Source organism: Trypanosoma brucei (assembly GCF_000002445.2).
Source record: "Trypanosoma brucei brucei TREU927 chromosome 11 chr11_scaffold01 genomic scaffold, whole genome shotgun sequence".
Classification (NCBI taxonomy): Eukaryota; Euglenozoa; class Kinetoplastea; order Trypanosomatida; family Trypanosomatidae; genus Trypanosoma; species Trypanosoma brucei.
In genome coordinates this window covers 200,732-222,269 of record NT_165288.1, presented here as the reverse complement: position 1 = coordinate 222,269, position 21,538 = coordinate 200,732, and the positions used below count along the sequence as shown (strand labels likewise).

Below are 21,538 nucleotides of genomic sequence, written 5' to 3'. Positions count from 1 at the left end.
CTTATATGGCCGGATGGAGGAATGCGATTCTCATAAGCGCGCCCACTTGTCCCGCAACGCACTAGAGGTAATTCATGTTCAAGCGTGCCGTGCTCCCCTCCCAAAAAAAAAAAAAAAGATGACGACTAGGCCCTTGTTGCACCTTCAATACCCCCCACCATCAATTGGGATAGGGTTTGCAAAGCTGCTCGGTGCCGGGCTCGCTCAGTCTCCTGTATCTCTTGCAACTGCTGTTGAAGGTGTCTATTTTCAGTTGTTGCTGCGCGCAAAGCAGCCTCACGTTCACTAAGTTCATTGGTTAAAGAAGTGTTTACCTCATCCAACCGTACGAGTTGCCTACGAACGAGCATTAGGGCTTCCGCTGCACGCGCGAGCTTCACAGACTGTTGATGTTCACGAGCAGTCAAAGTGGCCAGTTTCCGCTTGCTGTCGTCGAGCGCATCCATCAACTCCTTGAGCTGAGGCTGCTGGGTAGTAGTTTGTAGTGAAGCATCCTTTTCGATTGCACTGAACTCAGCTTTGACACGCCGCAGCTCCTCCTCCACACGAAGAAGTTTCGCCGCCTCCTCCCGCTGACATTCCGCCGACTCCCTGGCTTCTTCAAGCCGAGCCTCCAGTTTGGCGATGATGGCCCTCTTTTCATCGATCTTGGCTTCCGCTTCAGCTTCCAGCTCGTCGTATGCTGTATCTTTCTTACGAATTGTGTCCCGTAGATTGTGTAGTGTGCGAAGAAGGTTATCACGCTCCCGGGTAAACTCATCTTGCGCGGAACGGGCAGCCGCTTGATGCTCCTGCAGCAACTTTACCGAATCAGCCAACTCTTTTTCCATCGCCGCCACACACGAAAGCAACCGTACATTCTCACGGGACACCAATTGTTCAGATTCACGTGCAAGGGACAGGGCCTCCTGTAGCTTGGGCACTTCTTCGTCCATGCGAAGGTTCTCGTTGCTGACTACGATAGGGTCACAAGCAACGTCGAAACGTGTGCCTCGTGCGGCCTGCGCGGCATGAAGCTGCGTGACTATCCCTTCGTAGTGCTTCTTCAGCTTACTCGTATATTCTTTCCACTCCTGCTGGTTGTTGCTGTGGGACACCAACAGCATTCGCCCGTGGTGTTGCCACAGATGCAGGTATGCCGCACCACTAGACACAAGTGCGTTAAGCGCAGCCACTTCAACCGCATGACGAGAGGAACATTCTTCCAACATTAGTAGGTAACGCTTTTCGCAAAGCTTGGCAGATTGCTCACACAACAGAAACTCGGCCTGAAGCTGTTTCACACGCTCCTCGATCTGCACGTTCATTTTTTGCAGCCACTCATTCTGTTTGAGAGTGCTATCAACTCTCTCCTGTAATTCAGCCGACCGCTTATCAGCCTCTTTGTGGACCTGCGAAAGCTTTTCCTCCAGATCTTGGGCAGCCCGAACAGCTTCTCGTTGGCGTAACTCCCGCATAGCGGCTTTGTGGTTCTTCATTTGCTTCTCAAGGTTGGCACGGTGCTGCCGCTCCAGCACACCGGATTCTTGAGCACGCCGCGACAATTCATCCTTCAGTGCATCGATTTGCCGACCGAACCGCTTGGACTCAACTTCGGAAGATTCAACTAGGGACGCATGGTTGCGACGAGCCTCCTCGAGACTACGACGCAGATCCTCCTCAAGTGCCATGCGCAATGACAATTGTTCCTGCAACCTCCTAAGACTCAACTTGAGGTGTGCGTTATCATCTTCCAGAACCTTTTGCGCGGCAACGTCATCCGTACTTGAAAGGTGCATAACCCTATGGGGGGGCACCGACAAGTCGGTGGTAACACCCCGAGAGACACACACCGGGGAGGTTAGGCCCTCTGATGAAGAGGTAATCTCTACGACGTTGAGAAAACTTCCAGAACCATCGCAGTCGTTGCTGTTTCTCACTTCGTTACCAGCAACACCGCTGGTATCTGCAGCCCCTACCACCTCCTTCCGACAGTGTCCTGCATCGCGCAACTCACCCCTCGACGCTGTATCGCGAGAATCTGCAGCGGTTATTGGGTGTAACTTGCACTCGCGTACACTAATTCCATTGTCTTTGGTTAACGGTCCTTCACTCGCAGCAGCGCTATAGGATGATACATGCAAATCCTCAGTGAGATCACAGCCGCATGGCACGCCGTTTAGTACTTTCAGTCTCTTGAATTTTGCAAGAATGCGCTCCACATAATTTGACTCAGTTGCACAGAATGGATTCTCCCGTAGCTGCAGTTGGGGTGGCGTCGTGGGAAGAAGAAGAGCGGCTCGTGGAACCTCTACACGGAGTTCCGCCAGGTCGCAACACTTTCCCAGTGGTTTCACTAGGTTGGCAACGGAGGGGATTTTGTTCCCGCAGACGTCGAGGTAGACTAACTTCTGTGGGCACGGAAGCTGCTGCACTTCTCCAAGATCTTCCAATTCATTGAAGCTGACGGACAACCATTCTAGGGCGGGAAGGTGCTTGAAACCGCTCAGCGAAGTGAGAAAGTTGCTGGAAAGATTGAGACGCCTGAGTTTACAAAGGCCCACAAACGCACCTTCATCAACGTCACGCAATTCATTCGCACTAACGTCGAGCTCAGCGAGGTTTCGCAGATTAAACAGACACTCCAAACGTGAGATGGCATTCATGTGAACATTCAGTGAGGAAAGGTTTGTCATGTGCTCCAGATACTGTATGTGACCGAACGATAAAAGGTTCCGGCAGCATAGAAATAGGCTTCGGGTATTGCGAAGCTCTCGAATAGTTTCATCAGGAAGCGATACGCTCGCCTCATCTTGTGCTTTAACTCGTTGAAACAACATGTTTCGTTTCGGTGAGGCGACACCGAATGAGGGGCGTTGCTGCAGCCTTTGAGGTATGGGCGACAAGGCTCTCTTTCTAGCTGGCATCAACAGTGGCTGATGTTTCGAATGCACGGGGGTTGCGGCTCGCGTCGTTGGAGTGCCAGCGTGCATTTGCTTCTATGGTGTTCTATATCGAAGTGAAGAAGCCTATCCTCCTTAACTCCCTTTTCTTCTTTTCTGCCAAGCCTCCCTATTGTATTTGGGACGTCTTCGAATCCAATGTTAACTGCGGTTGCGGGGTGCCGCAGCGCCTACACCAAGTTTACGAAGGGTAAAAAAAGAAGATAATCAACAAGCTCAGGAAGTAGAGCGTAGTGCCGCCTGCGGAACCGCGTCGAAGAGGTAAATCAAATATTAAGCAGAGATATGAAGCGGACACGTCCCTTCAACATCGTGCAAATACGGAAGCACACATCGATGCGAACGCCGCCCAAGTAAAAAGGGCGACCCATACGGCACCATCGGTCCTGACAAGTAAACCAAGTGGGAAAAACGAAACGCAAAAATAGTGAAGAGAAAAAAGGGGAGTGTCACCGCCAACGACAAGTAAATGCTATTATTGCCTATCCCACCATACTACGCTTGCGACCACGCGCCCGCACAGCCCCAAGACGTGTGATAGTCGCTTCCACTTGATGTGGATCTGCAGTACGACGGTAGCCGTTTAAGATAAACGCTGAAGCCACGCCTTCGAGCGACGGGTGCGACGATTTAATGGCCCGCTCAAGAACATACAAGTCGACTGCACGCTCTTCCGCACTATTTTTGTCCATCACTAAACCAAAGTCCAACACGACGAGACGATCACGTGGAGCGGCTCCACATGCTGCACTATCAGCCTTCCCCTCCGCCACAGTTGCTGTTCGGTACATGAAGTTTGAGGTTGTAAGATCCCCGTGGATTATATGAGCATTGTGCAGAAGCCCCACCACTTCACCCATCCCTTCCAACAGGCGGGCGGCCACCGGTGACACTGCGCCCTCCAACGGCCGCTGCGCCTCATTAAGCACGTCCCGTACACTCATCCCAATAATTCGTTCCATTACGATGGCGCAACTCTCACGGTCGATGGCATACACCGCTGGCACCGCGATCCCTTGCTTTTGACATCTCACCAATGCCCTTGCCTCACGCACAGAGCGCTGCTCACGAAGCCTTTTATCCAATGTAGGGTGCCTGTAAGGCTTTGGAAGCCGATATTTGCATACGGCAGGGTGACTGTAGAAATCGCATTCATACACACGTGACTCGGCGCATTGAAACAGCACCGACCCAACCGTAACAGCGGCCGCGTGCGTATTCATCAACCACCACCGGCTTACCCGTGACTCCCCACTTCAACAGCAAAGCCAAAACTATTTGAGAGGAAGGTGAGAAGGCGGGGAAGAGAAGTAAATAAAAATGGAAGAAAAGGAAAGCTGAGACCCAATGCGATTGAAACGTACCACAGCGATCATCAAACCACATGGTGACAGCCGTAAGAAGTAATAGTGCTGAAAAAAAAAGGGAAATAATATTAATAACGGGCATAAGGGACGCCATGTGTTGAAGTGGAAAAAAAAAAGAAAGCAGCAAAAATAATAATCAAATCCGCTAAAATACTACTTATTTTCGACAAAAAAACGAAGGCAGACCGGAGTAGAGCGGTATGGCACAAAAAAAAAAAGGCGAAAAACAGCGACGGCACAAAATGGCTGTAGGCACGACACGCACAAGCCGAATTCGTCTGTTTTCAATCATTTTCCTAGAAGGAAGCCGATGAACCCGAGAAACCGAACACGCACCGGTCCGTAATTTTTATGGTATCATTCCCGCCTTTTCGCCCCCTTCCCCCTTAGCACAAATGTAAACGCGTATTATCGATGCTATACATCCCCTCCATTTAGGCACACTTACATACTCTTATGATCTATATATATATATATATATATATATTAGTTAAATATCTTCCTTTAAACCCTTTCAGCATACCATATCCCCTTGGGGATTGATTCCTCTCTACTAAAAAAAAAAAACATAAACACCTCTAATGTTAAATGGCACATGCACCCCCTTCACGTTTCTGCTCATTACCTCCCGCAAGGCGGCAATGCCCGCTCCATCCACATATATATATATATATATATTACTACAACTTCTTATTTATACGTGTATTTGTGCACACAGACACGTAAAGTTCGTCCCATCGATGTCGGAGCGAAACATTACAAGTATTATTACGAAACCACACCGTCCTCATTAACAAGTGAAACTGAGTAATTAGTTTTACAAAAATATTAATATTAGTAATAATAATAACAACACCAACAAGAGCTGAGTGAAAAGGAAAACACGCCATCATATATATATATATATATATAAGTACCACATCACATGGGCATACATCGTTTAAGCCCAAGTGACGTTGCTCCTCACAGGGGAGGGGGAACCTCGTACATACGTACACGTGTGCCTTTATGAAGGCACTGCCCATCCGGAGTTGGAAGTTGGGAGGGGGAGAAGGGAGAAAAGAAAAAGGAGGAGAAGGAGATGGGAACCTCTTCCCCATTCACCAAAGTGTAGCCGCATCTTCCTCATTCCTCACGGTGTTAATAAACCACAAGCATATCCAAATTTATGGATAGCAAAGAGAAAGACAGATTATTATGTATGACAAGTCCAACCGTTAAGCCCTGTTCGTACACACACATACTGATGAGATCCGCGAGCTATTGCATACGCGCGTCTGCAAGCCTGCAAATCGGTATTCATACATGCCGGCTGCCGCGGAGTCACGAGTTTTCGCTCCTCCGCATTCGCACGCCGACCTCCCCAAACAGCCTCAGCCATCCAAAGTCAAAAATAACCTTCTTTGCGTTTGCTTGCAAATTTATTTCCGCTGCCCTTTACTTTGCAGCAGCTGGAACACTGGGGGCGTCACGCCGCAACAGCTTCTGAGCCAGTACCCCCAGCAGGATAGAGCAGAGAGGGCAAGCCACAAGCATCGAAAGCACGGCACTATTTTTGAGAGTTTGGGCGTGTTTAATATCATCATCGGCTGAGAAATCATCTGCTGTGCCAGTGCTGTTCCCGCTATTTGCGCCCATAGTTTGCAAAAACATGAGTGGGACCGCGCCAAAAGCTGCCTGCATGGGCCCCTTACCAAGGGATCCAATGCCACAGAAAACGAGCTCCCGCCATGTGAAGGGCATGCGAAGAAGCAGCGGTGTGATCATTGAAGAGAGGCAGCGCACCACGAGCCCAGCAAGCACACACGCAATTCCAGGAGCAAAGAAATCCCCACTGAAAACCTCTGAGAAATTAACACTGGCACCGGCCATTGCAAACAGAGCAGGCATGGCAACGTAATCCCACAGCACACGGAAGAATACCAATACGTCACCCTTAGCGGTAAGGTGCTCCATTTTGCTAGCGACGTCGCACCAATGACTAAACAAGGCCAGCATTGTTACAATAATCACAGCAGCCCCACCAATACAAGACACCATGCGGCCAACGGAAGTGCAAACCATGGAAACGAGCATGACAATGAAGCATGATGTGAGTCTAACGTGTGACAGGTGACGCTGCGTTGCGTAAAGGATGGTTGACTCCCGGAGCGGCACACGCTGTCCCTCCTTATACAGAATATCAAATACAACGAAGTAAAATGCGTACCCCAGCCCAACCCCAACCACAAGTCCCACTATTATCTGTATAGGTCCAAGCAACCCCGCAAGAAGAAGACCCATGGTGTTGAACTGGATTGCCAACAACAGCTGGATGGTCCAAACACAGAAGGTGGCCTCAACAGAAACAGAGATGAGTATCATCACACCGGGACCGCCTCGGGTACCATATCCCTTTCTTTGAAGTTCAATCAAGGCGGGTATAATGATACCTGGAGCATTAGCCGTGACAATAAACCCGTGCAACAACGCCCAAGTAGTAGTCGGGTAACGAAACAGGATCTTTGCGAGAAAACCGTGCGCAAAAGCCTCGGCCACCATTGGCACAACGCTGAAGCACAAATACCGGAAAAAGTTGGCTTTTAAAGCCCTGAGATTTAATGCCAACCCGCCCCTAATCATACCGACGGTGAGCCCAAACAAACTAATTACGCCCCTCATATCCAAAGATGTGCCTGCCGTAAGGCTGCCTGTGGGAGGAATGTTGTTGTATAAAGCAGCCGCTAGGACTGCGCAAGCAACTGAGGGGACACGCGTCACTCTAGATATGATCGAACCAACCACACCGGCAAATAAAATAGTGCATAACGTGTCAAAGTACAAGCCACCAGGCGAAAATTTGCTACGAGACGCCAACATGTACATAACCGCCCAGAAAAGTATTAGACATATAAACCTCAACAGGAAAGAGAGGATGAAGATTCGATAACATTTCCCGAATAAAATAAGTTGAACAGCGCCCCGCTCCTCATCGTACAGGACACCAAACCGCCTTCCGCTATCGCCCACGTACTTGATTTCATCCCATGTATCTGCGGTAAACGATGGCTTTCGTTCATAATCTTTAAGGTACTGAGAATACAATACAAATGCTATATCAGCTTTGTCACCGTCTGAGGACAAATTGTCAACTTGCTCACAAATAGCGTCCACCGGACAGGTGACAGTGCCCTTAGCTTCTCCCTCCTCCGAAATTATGGGAGACATCACGTCCACTGTAAGACTTCTTAGATGTTCGTCGTCAGGTTCAGGCGTCGACGCGGTGTCCGCCGCGTCATCATCCATTTTCGGTGGCACCTCATTCACTTGCCTTGGGCCAGCCGGTACTGGTTGCCCACCGGTGGGCACACGGTGCACATTTATGGATGGAGGAGGATTGACTTTTGTTTGGTGGCTTATGGGTTCCCGGGAGGTGGTCTTTTCGTCGAAAGACACAGCAGTCCCAGAGGCATGAGGTTTTGTGTCGCCCCGCAATGGGCGTTGCGTGCTGCCCACACGCTTAAAAATACTTGGAGGTGGGAAAACTATAATGGTCTCAGAACTTCCAGGTCTGCAGTCACTGCTATCGCCGGGTAAGGGCTTCGACGCATCCAGAATTTCGATTGGTGCCGCCGTCGCGTCCGGTGGCTGTGACGGCGACTGGGCATGAGTGCTCCGCTTTGCCCCCATTGACAGCCTTTGCTGTTCGCCCTCCCCCTCACCGGGATGTTTTGCCATTACCCTTCGACGCTTCCACGACGATAATTCCCTACTGTAGAACGCGAAAATGAACAAAAACAAATTTGAAAGAGGGAAAGAAAGAGGTGACGCAAAAAGCACACACAGGGATATGTGATCAACCATAAAGGAGTGGTAAATGCGATCCCACTGAATACATCTGTCGAACACGTACACTCACATTTCTACTGTCAAGTCACAATGAAGAGAGAAGTGCAGCTTGTAATTTAGGGGAAACGGCTACGCGCGGTAATGCGTCAGGGTGTCTTCCCCGATATCTACCTTTACCTCTTCCTTCCACAAGAAAAAAGCTAAAACGAATTTCGTCTGGACACACTTTCGTCAAGGGAACAAGACAATGAAGGGAATAAATGATGTAAGCTGAAGCAACAGGAAGAGAAGGGGAATCCACTTCGGAAAGGTGATAACAGGTACTACCTCAGATCGGAAGAAAGCAACACGTTCTGCAAGAATCCAACAGCTTTCCACCCCCACAACACGTTTCAAACAAGTTCCACTCTGTCATCAGTTCGACAATTCCCCACCGCAACGCAACATCCGTCTCCCCCCTCCTAAGGTGGCTGTAGCAATGTGGCCGGGAAAAGAAGAGGAAAGAAGAGTTGCTGAATGCGGGGGGGGGGGGGGGTACAGCTCGAAAGAAGACATGGTGCACCATTCACCGCCAAGGATGAAGAAAAGCGACGCCGGAAGCAATGTTTGAAGAAGGAACGGAAGAGAAAGTGTGGCGCCGAAATGCCAACCGCAGGAACTGTACCATCACCCTCCCCCGTTGTACTCAGCCAGCACACAAACCACCGCCTCATTTTCGTGAAATCGGCGCCTCAACTGTCTAACAAGATTGTCAAATAAACAAACCGGCTAGAGAGGAAAGCAACAGAACTGGTTCCGCCGTCGCAGTGCAGGAACAATGATGACGTGAAGAGGAGGAGCATATACACTTTTCTGCGTAGCATCAGCCGCAAGAGGCACCGGACTGGGCTGCAGCTGGTGTATTGCACACCAACAGCACTACGTGAAAGCTAGTAGGGTTAGGGATCGTATAGCCAAGAAAACACCCACGAGAGGGTGATTCTCAGCCAGGCGCGCCGTCATGCAACATACTGCGCATATCTGCGTATAGCTCACCGTCAAACTTCGCGGAACCACTGCAACACTTACGACAAATTTCCACAGTTGAAAGAAACCGAAAACGCTAAACGGTGAACGGGAGAAAATGTGCACATGCGAGCTCGCAGCGTTGGGAAATACAGCACGCGGAGTTCATCACAACATACGGCGGGCCTTGCAGAGCCGGTATTGCCATCCAAAGCGTGTTTTTTATGCCTCTTTTGTTCAGGTGCAGCGGCGATGTGTATTCGTACACACATGCGAAATATTCCCGCTTTAGTCATCACCGGTAGTACAGTTGGCACAGCAAAAGAAGAAAACAAGGCACACAGACACACTGCCTTCCAGGGATGGGAGAGAGGTTTTGTCTAGTGGTAAAGCTAAATGTAACCTACATATACGCGCACAAATAACGTTAATATACTGAACTTCCGCCACCTGAGCTGCCTTTCGTTGCTTGATTTACTTCTCCTTAGGAACCCCGAAAAAAAAAAAACACGGAAGGGGAACCGCTGTCACTGGAACACCGGGATACCACCCGACGAAACCGCATACGAAGTACTACATTACTATAAGAAGATTTTAATGAAGCAGTAGCAACATAGAAAAGGACAAAGCATGAAAATACAGTTGGAAAACGCATCTTGCATCCATTTGTTTTTTTTTCTCAGGGCCTTCATTCCCTTCAAATTTGCTGTCATCACTCGATGTTGCTCCGCCCGCTACCAGACAATGTAAACACAGAACATATTTATGTTGCTGTTGTTGTTTTGGGTACATTGTGTTAAGTATAGAAAACGGAAAGGTCAAGAACTCCCATTCATTACTGTGCCCTCCGTATTAGTCTACTAGGTCACAACGAAAAAGCAGAATGAAAAAAAAAAAAGAGTACACAAACACCCAAAAATAAACATCGCCCCAACTCTCCCTACTCTGATAAGCAACCACCGTTGCACACCACTGTTGGTACAAAGGGTATGCAAGGTTATGCCCGGGTTGGGAAGATGAAGGGGAAACCGACGGCAATGCGATATTCAAAGAACAAAAGTGAAGGGAAGAAAAACTCTTAGCGCGCCATCATGTGAAGTAAGTAGAACGCAAACACAAGGTACACAATTCATGTACAATAACGCAGTAATGTATACACTACACACACTCACTCACCTAGACATATATATGTATATAAATGAATGTATGGTCGACCGGAAATCGACCGGAGCACGATCTATGTGGTACTGAGGAAAACGAGGAAAAAAAAACATAGCTGCCCACGTAACGGGAAAGAGCATCCGTATGGTAAGTAAATCTCAATGTCTGTAACAAAACCAAAGGAAAAGGACGGTCTCAACTTCACGCACAACTGTGTAAAGGCAGTGGATAAGGGATTTGATATGATATAACGAGTCGCATATTTCACACACTCCTGCCTTCACGACCCGAAGACATCAGTTTTTCCCTCATTAACGTGGTTTGACGTTGAGCTGTCGCAAGCTTCATTTTAAGGTCAAGGTTCTCCTTTTCGCTACGGTCCACCTTTGCGGTCAATTCTCTTACCTTCGTGGTTAAGCTCTTCACCTTCTGTTGATCTTCATATTGCTGTGTTTCTAGCTTGGTGCAGCGCTGCAGCACCTCCAAGGCGGTTTTCCTCGCTTCCAGATCTTCCTCGCAGTAGTGGCGCTTCTCCAGTTCAAAGGTCTCTCGCTTTGCCAATTTTTTCAACTCCCCATGAAGTTTCAGGAGGTCCCCTACCGTCTCAGCATGGCTTTGTGTCAGCTGGCACAGTGCTTCCTTTACAAGCTTAATGTCATTCGAAACGAGTTGCAATGTCTCTCCCTCGGTAGCCGAGCGTAACTGCTGCTGCGAAAGAGCATCACATTGCATGCGCAGCTGCGCCATCTGTTCCATGAGTGGCTGAACAAACGCCAATTGCAAATGCTGCGCTGCCATCCATTCATTATCGGGCCCACATTTGCGAGTGTCTTGATTATCATCGGTATTTGAAAAAACTGCCGCGCTTTGCAAATGCCCTTCGGGAGAGAGGGGCTGTTCTTCAGCAGCGGTGTATTGTACCCCGGTGTGACCGCCAGCGATCCGCGTTGAGGATGGATCAACACTACTAACGCAGCAATCGCCATCATCTAACTCACCACCTGGTGGTGAGGAGGCTGGCTGATTGGGCAACGAAGGAAGCTCCGTTGCACCGGCGCCGCCAGCAAGAAAAAGCTGCTTTGCCCGAAGAAGTGCCACTTGTTGTGGGTGCCGTTCAGTGAGGACCCTCAAATTTTTTCGCGATCGACCGGTCCTCGGCTTGTCTCTAGGTTTGCGTGGTGCAAATTGATTGTTTGTAAGAGATGCTGTCGTTGCCGTCAGTGGACCCCCGATTTGACTTGCTGCATCACCACTGGCAGACAATCGCTCGTCTCGATGTACTGGCCTGTTGGCTTGCCTCAGTTTGCCTTTGGCCGCCGCGGTAGAGTAATGGCCCCCGTCGGGTGTGTCAACCACATTATCCAACTCCACACATCCACGATCCTCCCTACTGCCTCTCTGAACAACATCGCACACTTCAGTTTCGCTGGCATCGGTAATCGCGTGAGCTAACCCTCCCCTCCTATCGACGCACGAGGCCCCATCACTTACGGTGGGACTCTCCACGACGTCCTGCAGCGGTCCCTCTTCATCCACTGTTCCCTCACCGGGACCCGCACAACTTTCTGACCCCACTTGCGTTACCCTACATTCCACCGATTTGTCATGGTCAAGCCCGTCAACATCCCCGCAGTGTTCGCCATTAACGTGGTGAAAAGCCTCAACCTCATCACCATGTTCTTCCACTTCCAGAATATGAGTGTCGGAGGTGCGGGAAGAATGCGGACTCATGTCCTCCCGCTGCGACTGAGCACCTGCAGCGTCCTCCTCAACTTTACAATCCTTCTCCGCAGGAGGTGGCGCTGCATTCTTCCGCACACATTCATCATTCGCAACATCCTCTTTTTTTTGCTTTCCCGCTTTAACCACATCAGTTGGTCTATCGACCACTTTAGGAGGAGATGAATCCGTTTCACTATTTGAGTCGTGGAGATGTTGAGGTAAAGCCTTGGCTTCGCCATCTACAGCATTGTCCCGCTCGTCTGCCGGGGTTGTGCTGTCCGCCTCCGCTGTTCCGGCTTTCATTTTGCCCTCACCATCAGCGGTCGGCCATAGCAGTTCTATTAAATATTCCTCCACTGGCGCACGGTGGTCACGCAACATCGCCCGAACCAACGCTTCGACTTCGTTTGTTTTCAGTTCTGCGTGGTGTTGGTGCAAAACCTGGCGCAAGTACTGAAAGGAAGCGTATTCTCTGGGGTTTGCGAGACTATACGTTTCTCGAAACACCTTTCCAATCGCCCGCAGTTTCGCAGTCGGAGTCAAAGGTCCACTTGTCAGTATATCTTCCATCTTCCGTGCGACGGGAACTGGTAGCAAGGGTTCTGGTAGTTTCCGTAAAAAAAGGGTGATGATTGCCATAAAGTGCTGAGCATGCAATGTCGTCTTACTGGTAAGTGCTTCAAATGGTTTCTGAAACAGTCGCTTCTCGTGCTTATTCGTCTTTTTAGCGTTCTTCTTTGGTGCCTTTACAGCAGACGCACTACTAGTCAGGAGTTTTCGCTTCCTCACAAAATTGTTAAACGTCTGCTCCACCTCATCCACCCAACTGCTGTTGGGCGACACGTCAGCCTTTCCATTCTCACCCTTAGTATTAGACTGTGCGTTCCAGTAAAAGACCACGTCCTGTAGTATCAGTGGAACACCTAAAATGCAGTTTGTGGACTTCTGTACCTCATTCTGCTCACACACAATCAAGTCACTAATCGGCGCACCAAAATATGGTCGTGCATCATTTCCGCGCTTTTCAGGAAGGCAAAAAGCGTGGCCCATAACCTGTCGCACTCAAACGAAAGCGAGGCGCAGGTGAAGCGCTAAGAGCAACCGCTTAATTATCCCTAGTCAGCGGTTGCGCTGGAGTCAGAGAATCAATTAACGAGAAAAAACGAGAAAGGGGTAATGCGCGCACAATAAAAAGCAATTTCAAAAATTCACTAACGACATTGACGTCACGATATAAAAATAAACAAATAAAAAACGACCAAGGAGGTTTGCGGTTTCCCCTTCGGTTTCGTTTTGTTCTTAGGTTTTCCCTCCCATCTACACATTTGTTCGGCATGCCAAACTACGATGAATGAGGCAGAAACGGGGTCAACACGTGGTAAAAGTGCCCACACAACCATCGTCATTGACAGCATCACGCACACGCGCATGCACATACACATGCATACATATTTTTGTAGATGTGCAGATGCGCGTGACGAGTGCACAAACAAAAGAAAAAAAAGAAGAAACCGTCGAAAAATGGCTCCATATGCACTGCGTACGTGGCGACACTAAACTTGCCTTACCCGTCAAGAGAGTCGCTCCTGAACTCCTCGCACTCACAAAGATACCGAGAAACTGGTTTCAAAAAAGAAAATTACGGATCAAGAGCAACAACTTATCAGAACACGTAATCAACCAAAAATAAAAAAGAGAAACCGCAGCTACATGGAGCGAATCAAACCACATCTCCCTTCAGTACTCGAGACCAACCGAGGCGACACCAAATGGAGATTCGAAAATTATCATCTCCTTTATATGTCATTCGCCCTTCCCACTTCTTCATATTGTACGACTGGATGAAAAATTGCCACATAACAGAGCTGGCAATATACTTCACTCAACCACAAACATCTTGAGCTTGGAGTTTAGCACAATGATTCCCCTTTTCCTTTTTTTTTTGGCAAACTGTTAAAAGGCGGGCACTGCGGGACATGTATTGCCCTCCCCCTTCCAAACTAAGTAACGTATATCCGATAGTTCCACCAAAACTGGGGCATATGGACCCCAACCGGTGGAAACCACGCACGAGAAAAAGAAAAAAAAAGCCACCACCACCAAAAAAAAAAAGAAATAATAGAAAAAAAAAAAGAACACCGAACTTCAAACAAAGCAGCATATGAAAATACGTACATACAATTGCACACGCAGCGTCAGCAAAAAGGTCGTGCACGAGGTCGGGTAAACACGTAAAACGCGTGGGGACGGTAGAACAGAAGAAAAAACAGAAAAAATCCCTGTGCGGAATGCAAAACAGAAAAGAGACAGATAACGAAGTCAGTAGAGTATCACCCGCTAGCTCCATTTCCAGGCCCTTAAAGAAGCAAACAAACTAACCGCAGCCTTTTTTTTTAAAAAAAAAAAAGGAACACAAGTAATTGCACCGACCAAATGGAAGAGATTGAAAAAAAAAAAGGAGAAACAACGGTCGCAACCTGTACCATTTTCAACACAGCAAAAGCTAATAAAACGAAGAGCACCCGTTTTCAGAGTTCGATCCACTCTACGAAGGGAGCAGACGCGGTCGCTTTTCCTTTATCTTTCCCTTTCCCCCGCTCCGCCACTACAGAACCCGCTATTGCCTCTTAAAACGATAAAGAGGCGGCGCAAGCGAATACTGTCCTTCTCACACCACAGACATGTAGAACGAAACTAGATAGATAAAGTCACAACACCAGGAGCGCTGCAGTATTAGCTATTATTGTTGTTGCAGCACTACTGCTCCCAATTAAAGCGGCAGTAAGCCATCAACGACAGCAACAATGCGTCAACCCCAGGGTAAAGATGCACCTCGCAAATCGAGGCACCTTTCATCGGTGTTCCACCCTTTGCGGTACTAAATATCACTTCTCCCATCGTCTCACCACCACCAGCACCGGAAGAACTTAACTCAATGGCCGAATCACCACCTCGTCGTGACACACGCCGAACGGTGTACGCCTCAACAGCGCCAAACCTTGTACCGGTGTTGGATGAATGAGAATTGGTAGAACCCTGACCAGATGAACGGCCAACACGAGACCTCGTGCCAGAGGTATCATCACCACCGGTAACACCCATAGGACCTGCTACTTTACCCACTGCTGAAGCGGAGCGCCAATTCCCCGTCTCTGCACGTGCCTCCCGGCGCTCCATAACGTACTCCACATCCTCCGGTTTACTCTTGGCACCTGCACTACCCCACGAAAGCGTCAGCTGCGAGCTGTGGTTGAGGTAACAAGTGGCAAAGGTACGACCCGTGGAGCTAATAAATGACAGCGTGCTGCTAAAAGGTATCCAACTACCTTTAACCTGTGCGATAAGCGAACACCCATCGCCATAGTACACCTTTGCATCCATAGATCCACCCTTTTCTCTCGTGAAGCGCAGTATGCCACTTGTCATGTGAGTTGAATCAGCCAAAACACACCTCTCTCTATTACCCACGATCCCCTCATTCAGAAAAAACCACCTCACGGTGTCTTGGTCCAGCACAGTCCATGGGGACCTGACACGGTCGCCTCGGAGGCAATAGTCCGGGTAGAGAATGCGACCCGGACTGTGAAACATCGGTGGTGGTAGGCCGTTGACCAACGAACGGTAACGCTGACTGACGGCACTTAACTTTTTCAGCACCATTGGTCCAGCATACTCAAGCGCAGTTAGCAGTTCCACCGCACGGAGGCCTATGGGAAGAACCTCAGCAACAGTAAACACACTCGACCGATTGCCCTCGGAAACGGCGCTCCATGCCTTCAGCCGGCGATTCACTGGGGGCGCCGTGGTGTGGGAGGGAAGCCACACGCTGGAGTTGGGTAGTTTAAAGTTCATAAACTCCTTCAGCGCAGCGTCGTCGGGGTCGCCATCACCGAGCTCCTCAATCCTGTATGGTGAAGAAAAACGAACTCCACATCGAACAGACCCCATGAAGGTGCTCTCAACGCAAAAAAAGCAACATATACCACATTCCGCCACCCGATAACAAACGTAACCGACATAGCCACCCCATCCCTTGGGTTGGAGCAACGCCACGCCGCAATTTCCAGATTCAATGACTTGAGGAAAAGTCATATTCGCGTGAAAGCCGCAGTCGGGGAACCAACTGCCCACCCACTTCAAAGGGTATGAAGTCGTGTTGTGGATGCAAACCACGGACCCATTCCGCACCGAACTGATCCTACGCTCCATAAAAGCCATCGTTGGTTGAAGGTAACTTCCAGAAAACACATGGGACGTGTGCGCTGACAAAAGCGCGCCCGCCTCACGGGAAAGCTGCCTCCATTTCATAAGGTTAGGGTAACCACATTTGACATCCTTCAATGCTAAGAAAGGAGGTTCCAGAAACCTTTGCCTCGTTCCGGCTGCGTTACCTGAAGAGTTACACTCCAAGGCCCGCCACGCCCGTGCCTGCTGCTCCTCCGCCTCAACCTCCAGCCGCTTCAACTTTAGTTCCTCAGCGTCCTGTAACCTGTACCCGCGCTGCGCCCAAAACTCCTCATCGTCGGTCTCCCTAGGAAAGGGAACACCGTCCACTGCCAAAGCTGGGAGAAGTAACTCCGCGGTTTGAAAAGCCGCCACGGATTCCTCCAGACGGTAAAGGCGGAGAAGCTCCCTACCAAGAATAAAGTGAGCCTCAGCGGAGCGCCCGCCGGAAATCCTAATGGCCGCCTCCGCGTCCTTCAGTGCCTTTTCATGCTGCCGCACTCCGGAGTACCCCTCAGCTCGGAGGAGCAGTAAGTGAAATTCCTGTAACCTGTTGAGCGTCATCGGTACGGTTGCATCTTTTACATTTGCTCCGCTCCCTAATGCCCCCAATACGCTATTGGACATGGACGTGGAGCCCCTCTGAGCTTTCGTTGACGCAACTGCAAGGGAAGAATTATTAGTCTTGCAACTTTGTGTTGAAGAGTCGCTAAGCCGAACCCCCGAAAGGCCACCGGAGTGCTCTGTTGATGACGCTGCGGTATTTTCGCTGACTGACAAGTCACATTCATCTACACAACCACTATTAAGCGCTGACGTGGCCACCTTGATGCCAGCATAGCAGTTGCCATACAAGTATACGCTGTCATAAGCGCGGCGAATGACATCAAGCATCTGCTCAGGTGGTTGCTCCATCGGCTCCATCTAAGCAAGAAGGCGGGTTGACGACGACGAGTTAAAGCCACACGTTCAACGGCTGAGAGCCACAGCCGCCGCTTGTCTTCAGGTATAGACTTTATGCCAACAATGACGTTTTTGCACCCTCGCTTCCACTCGCTATTTATTCGCTGCCGCTAAATCGCTCCTCGCTGGACCTGTGTTACCCTTCCCCTCTTTTAGGCCTGCTTGGCTTCTTGTATCTTTCCTGTTGAGTAATCCTGTTCGCCTCGCGCGTTCACTACAGAATAATAACAATAATTATAAACACAAAACCTTCGAGGACCGAGAAAAAGAAAAAAAGAGTAGAGTCGGCGGCAACAAATGGAAATTAATGAGCATCACCAAGAAGGGAAAAAATAAACAGGTACACCAAAATTGTTGTGCTACCGCGCTGAGTTTGACGGCGGTATCAACAGTAATTAAATCTCTCCATACGGTAAACCCGTTAGAAAGGGAATTAGCGGCAGTGGCGGGAGAGAAATCAACAAGGTTGTTAGTTTATTTGCTCTGCATGCATGTCCGCTGAAGGGCGGCTGGCATCTGCGGGTACAAGACGTACGCTGTTAACTCTCCCTTCTTTTTAATTCCCCCTGTAATGTGTTCAGCTGCTCTATTCGTCTTCAAGATACACTTGACTACCAAGTGAGGCGTACAGTTTCGCTTTCAGGTCGCTCAATTGACTCTCAACAAGCTTTAATTCTTCCTCTGTTGTTTCCTGATCCCGCTGAAGTTGCGCCTGTTCCTTCGCCAGCCATTCACCCGCCTCATCGTTATCGATGGCCACGAAGGTCTCACCGAACAAATACATTGCCCCATCGGCTATCATAAGTTCATCAGAGGCATCACTCAACTTAGCCGCCTGCTCCTTCAACCTCGTAATGGTGGCAGTAAGCTCCTTCCGTCGACGGTGCATGCGAGCAAAAATGCAGATGCGGCGCTGGTCGTCTTGTGTGACTTCCACCTCCTTTCCCTTCAGCAGCGACATAGTTCGTCCTGGTTTTTTAGGGGTGTATGTGTGAAGTCTGTTACTTTACTCCCTCAGATGCTACGCACTCGCCTTACCCTTCTATTTCCCCTCTCTTACTTGTTGGTTGTTCTGCTGCCGGTTATGCGACAGTTTGTGTTGCGACTTGGCCTAACGAACACCAACCCTTGCCCCGAGCAGTGTCGCCGATTATGAACAGACACAATTTGCACACGGTATATTTGGTGTACTTATGTATCTCTACACACAGCGTGTTTACCGGCCAACCAATACTCTGATGAAGTCGCCTTACTTCCCATCCACAAGTTACACAAGAAGAGAAAATCATATGCGGAAACAGAGGAGAACTAAAGGTATAAATATACTCAGGGATAATGCACACCAATGCAAATTAAACCGCAATAATACACTGGATCAGAAAGGAAATGAAAACAACGCATATTAGTGTCATTACTAGGATACACAAACACCCACACGTGGGTGTGTGTGTGTGTGAAAACGAGCTCGCATACGCACTCTCACCTGAAGTGAACGAGAGAAGTAACGTCCACGCTTCATGGTACAAAAAAAAAAAACTTATATTAACAGAAAAAGTGGTTGTAACCCCACCACAGGGGAGCTTTCGCCGCCGCAAATCGATCACTATACTGTCTCCCTCCCCCTTTTCTCCATTACAAAAACTGCGCTTTGGGAAGCGATTGGCCCGCAAAACAAGCGGGAGGTATCACAAAAAAAAAAAGAAGAGGGGAGAGGAAAGGGAGAAGAAACGAGTGGGGGTAGAACAAATGAAACGGATCAAATGGCGATCATAGAGGGGAATTTTTGGCTGCGGAAAGCAAAGGAAAAAGAACACTTTTTAGAAAGAAAAAAAACGCTGTATTAAATAATATCTGCAGTACTCCTCCAGAAACGTAACGGTACCAGCGACATTTAAAGGGGGGGAATCGTTCCTCAGCCAAAAAAAAAAAAAGACGTCTCATTAATATAAAAATAAACAGCATGCACGAGCACAAGCTTACCCCACTCTTTTCATTATACATTACTATAATCACAAAAACTGGGGAGAGGGCAACAAAACTTGAGAGAAGGCCGCCCTTAGCAGCCGGTGAAGGAAATACACAAACGAACCCACTTGCCTCATCGCTTTACGCCACGAGCGATAGTTTCCCTCCCACCTTTTCTCCTAATTGTTTTCTAAACCAACAGTGTTCCAATACCTCATTTACCGGCGGACGCCGACTGGCATCGTGAGTGAGCAACTTTCGCAGCAGATCCCTTGCATCACTGCTTAAACGCGACGCGCTCCCCAATGACCGCTTGTTGGATACGATCATTTTAAGGAGCCTACTGCGGCGCTCGTCATGGTATGGGAATGCTGAGTGCAGCAACACGAACATTACAATACCCGCAGACCAAATGTCGGCAGAGAGGCCATACCCTACACCCCTTCGGGTTAGGTGCGTACGAAGGGCCCCAGCAGATCCCACATTCTGCCGGCCAACGACACAACCCTCCACGCTCTCTTTCGGAGGCGGGGCTCCGGTAGCAGATAGTTGTGCAATGGGCGGAAGGCTCACACCCGAGTGAGTGGTTGTTTCGCTATTCTTCGATCCGTGTCGGGTGAGCCACGCACTAGTGATAACTTCTGGAGCTACATAATGGTGTGAACCACAAAACTGTGTGAGCAAACCCTCAGGGTTCTTACCCTCAACACCATTCGGGTTGGCATCCCCTGACCTCCGTAATACTTCACAGAAACCGTAGTCAATAAGTCGAACCCTGTTCTCACTGTCAAGCGCCATGTTCTCGACCTTGACATCACGGTGAACAATGTTACGATTATGCAGATACCGGAGGGCAAGAAAGAGGTCAAACATGTACGATGCAGCCATTCTTTCGTTCAGCGGACCGCGGGACACCAGTGTAAACAGATCATTTCCGGTCAACAACTCCATCACTAGAATGCATTGAACCCGACTTTCCTGCAGGTAGCGTTTAGCCGTTTCCACTCCTTGTGTGATCTGGTCGGCCGAAGATGTGTTGCACTCATGCAAAATTGGCGCATCCCCGCCTCTTACCGAAGCAGTGGTATCGCTCCCACTACCACCACTCCGCTGGCGCAATCTGTGAGGTTGCCACGATTTCGACGGTGATTCACCGCAAGCAGCACCCCGTGCGACGTCATACGGACCAGCGCCCTCAGATCGCCGCACCGTTTCCAGTGATAACTGTGGAGCATATTCCCGCAGGCGACGTCGAAGATCCTCCGTGTCGTGTACAAACACGTCACTGGTGTGCACAAGGTTTGCGTGTTGCGCCATTAACCCCATCGCCACCTCCTTGACAAGCGAGTCTGAGACCGTCGGCCGGCTGTTGGCACTCCGTGCCTTCTCCAACCCGCCGATACTACTTACCTTCCGTCTATCACCGTTTCTCCCATCACCGTGCAGCCTCAACTCCACTGGGCCAGTAAGACGGGCACGCGCAGCCCGGCGCTCCACCTTTCCAACGACAAATTTTGCTGCCTTTCGCTCGTGAGTAATGCAATCGACAACCTCAAATACAACGCTGTATCCTCCACTGCCAAGTTGTCTGCGCACTTTGTAAAGACTCTCAAAATCACTCATTGGATGCAGGCGCTGCCCCTCCCCAGAGTCAGGGTGCAATCCTTCACTCCCCGACGCCGCAACATCCAGCACCCGATGACCTCCGCCGTGGCTCGTAAAGGCCGTTTCAGGCGCCGTGACAGTTGCTTTTTTGATACATGGAGTTAAGCCGCCGACAGAAACACGCTCGCGGTGAGATGAATTCAAGGGCATGCGGCAGGTTCTAGTACCGTATAACTGTCCACTTTCCCAAGCACCTCTGTACAAATCAGCCGAAACTTTTAAAAAAAAAAAAAAGTCACGCTTGCTGCCGCACTTGGCCAGTGCAACAAAACTACTATGTTCGTCTCTTACAAAAAAGGGGGAATAGAAGGATTTAAAAAAACAAAAGGGAATTCAAAGAGGTCTGGAAGAAAAGTTGGCACGAGTGACATTCAAACACTATCTTGTTTCACTAATATTCACCCTTTAAGGTGGTCAATTCGCCAAATCCCATCCACAACCAGCAACAACGGGGCGATGTAGTCAAGCAGAACCTCAACAACCAGCGGATTAGCACAAACACACACACACAAACAAACAAACATATGCGTAATATAACACAAGAGCACTTCCCCCTCTGCACAACTTATCACAGCCAACTTCTGGACAGAACAATAATGAGGGCTTTATTTTTTGTTAATACTGCCGCGATATTCCTGAGCGGTTGGGTTATGGCAAAAGGAGCATTTCCTGCTCATACCTTTGCTGCTGTTACCT

At 49.3% G+C, this 21,538-nt stretch overlaps 8 protein-coding genes across 8 annotated transcripts, besides 7 other annotated features; all 8 read right to left on the bottom strand.

Moving 5' to 3' along the window:
- Nucleotides 1-125: 125 nt before the first annotated feature.
- On the bottom strand, nucleotides 126-2,972 carry Tb11.03.0280 (hypothetical protein, conserved; the record flags this gene model as incomplete). Its single annotated transcript, XM_823086.1, has 1 exon — nucleotides 126-2,972. One exon carries the CDS (start codon nucleotides 2,970-2,972, stop codon nucleotides 126-128), a length of 2,847 nt encoding a protein of 948 aa, XP_828179.1.
- Nucleotides 2,973-3,424: 452 nt separating this feature from the next.
- On the bottom strand, nucleotides 3,425-4,165 carry Tb11.03.0290 (protein kinase, putative; the record flags this gene model as incomplete). Its single annotated transcript, XM_823085.1, has 1 exon — nucleotides 3,425-4,165. The coding sequence occupies one exon, from the start codon at nucleotides 4,163-4,165 to the stop codon at nucleotides 3,425-3,427; it is 741 nt and encodes a 246-aa protein (XP_828178.1).
- Nucleotides 4,166-4,771: 606 nt separating this feature from the next.
- Nucleotides 4,772-4,796: a microsatellite.
- Nucleotides 4,797-4,967: 171 nt separating this feature from the next.
- Nucleotides 4,968-4,987: a microsatellite.
- Nucleotides 4,988-5,130: 143 nt separating this feature from the next.
- Nucleotides 5,131-5,159: a sequence feature (AT_rich).
- A 41-nt stretch (nucleotides 5,160-5,200) lies between these two features.
- Nucleotides 5,201-5,221: a microsatellite.
- Nucleotides 5,222-5,350: 129 nt separating this feature from the next.
- Nucleotides 5,351-5,394: a repeat region.
- A 352-nt stretch (nucleotides 5,395-5,746) lies between these two features.
- Tb11.03.0300 (hypothetical protein, conserved) lies at nucleotides 5,747-8,152 on the bottom strand (the record flags this gene model as incomplete). The annotated part of the gene is made up of 1 exon (XM_823084.1): nucleotides 5,747-8,152. One exon carries the CDS (start codon nucleotides 8,150-8,152, stop codon nucleotides 5,747-5,749), a length of 2,406 nt encoding a protein of 801 aa, XP_828177.1.
- A 2,415-nt stretch (nucleotides 8,153-10,567) lies between these two features.
- On the bottom strand, nucleotides 10,568-13,075 carry Tb11.03.0310 (hypothetical protein, conserved; the record flags this gene model as incomplete). Its single annotated transcript, XM_823083.1, has 1 exon — nucleotides 10,568-13,075. One exon carries the CDS (start codon nucleotides 13,073-13,075, stop codon nucleotides 10,568-10,570), a length of 2,508 nt encoding a protein of 835 aa, XP_828176.1.
- Nucleotides 13,076-13,907: 832 nt separating this feature from the next.
- Nucleotides 13,908-14,372, bottom strand: Tb11.03.0320 (hypothetical protein; the record flags this gene model as incomplete). The annotated part of the gene is made up of 1 exon (XM_823082.1): nucleotides 13,908-14,372. One exon carries the CDS (start codon nucleotides 14,370-14,372, stop codon nucleotides 13,908-13,910), a length of 465 nt encoding a protein of 154 aa, XP_828175.1.
- Nucleotides 14,127-14,161: a microsatellite.
- Nucleotides 14,373-14,411: 39 nt separating the features above from the next.
- Nucleotides 14,412-14,432: a sequence feature (AT_rich).
- A 350-nt stretch (nucleotides 14,433-14,782) lies between these two features.
- Nucleotides 14,783-17,173, bottom strand: Tb11.03.0330 (hypothetical protein, conserved; the record flags this gene model as incomplete). The annotated part of the gene is made up of 1 exon (XM_823081.1): nucleotides 14,783-17,173. The coding sequence occupies one exon, from the start codon at nucleotides 17,171-17,173 to the stop codon at nucleotides 14,783-14,785; it is 2,391 nt and encodes a 796-aa protein (XP_828174.1).
- Nucleotides 17,174-17,798: 625 nt separating this feature from the next.
- On the bottom strand, nucleotides 17,799-18,173 carry Tb11.03.0335 (hypothetical protein, conserved; the record flags this gene model as incomplete). The annotated part of the gene is made up of 1 exon (XM_823080.1): nucleotides 17,799-18,173. One exon carries the CDS (start codon nucleotides 18,171-18,173, stop codon nucleotides 17,799-17,801), a length of 375 nt encoding a protein of 124 aa, XP_828173.1.
- A 1,145-nt stretch (nucleotides 18,174-19,318) lies between these two features.
- Tb11.03.0340 (protein kinase, putative) lies at nucleotides 19,319-20,992 on the bottom strand (the record flags this gene model as incomplete). The annotated part of the gene is made up of 1 exon (XM_823079.1): nucleotides 19,319-20,992. One exon carries the CDS (start codon nucleotides 20,990-20,992, stop codon nucleotides 19,319-19,321), a length of 1,674 nt encoding a protein of 557 aa, XP_828172.1.
- Between the last annotated feature and the right edge of the window lie 546 nt (nucleotides 20,993-21,538).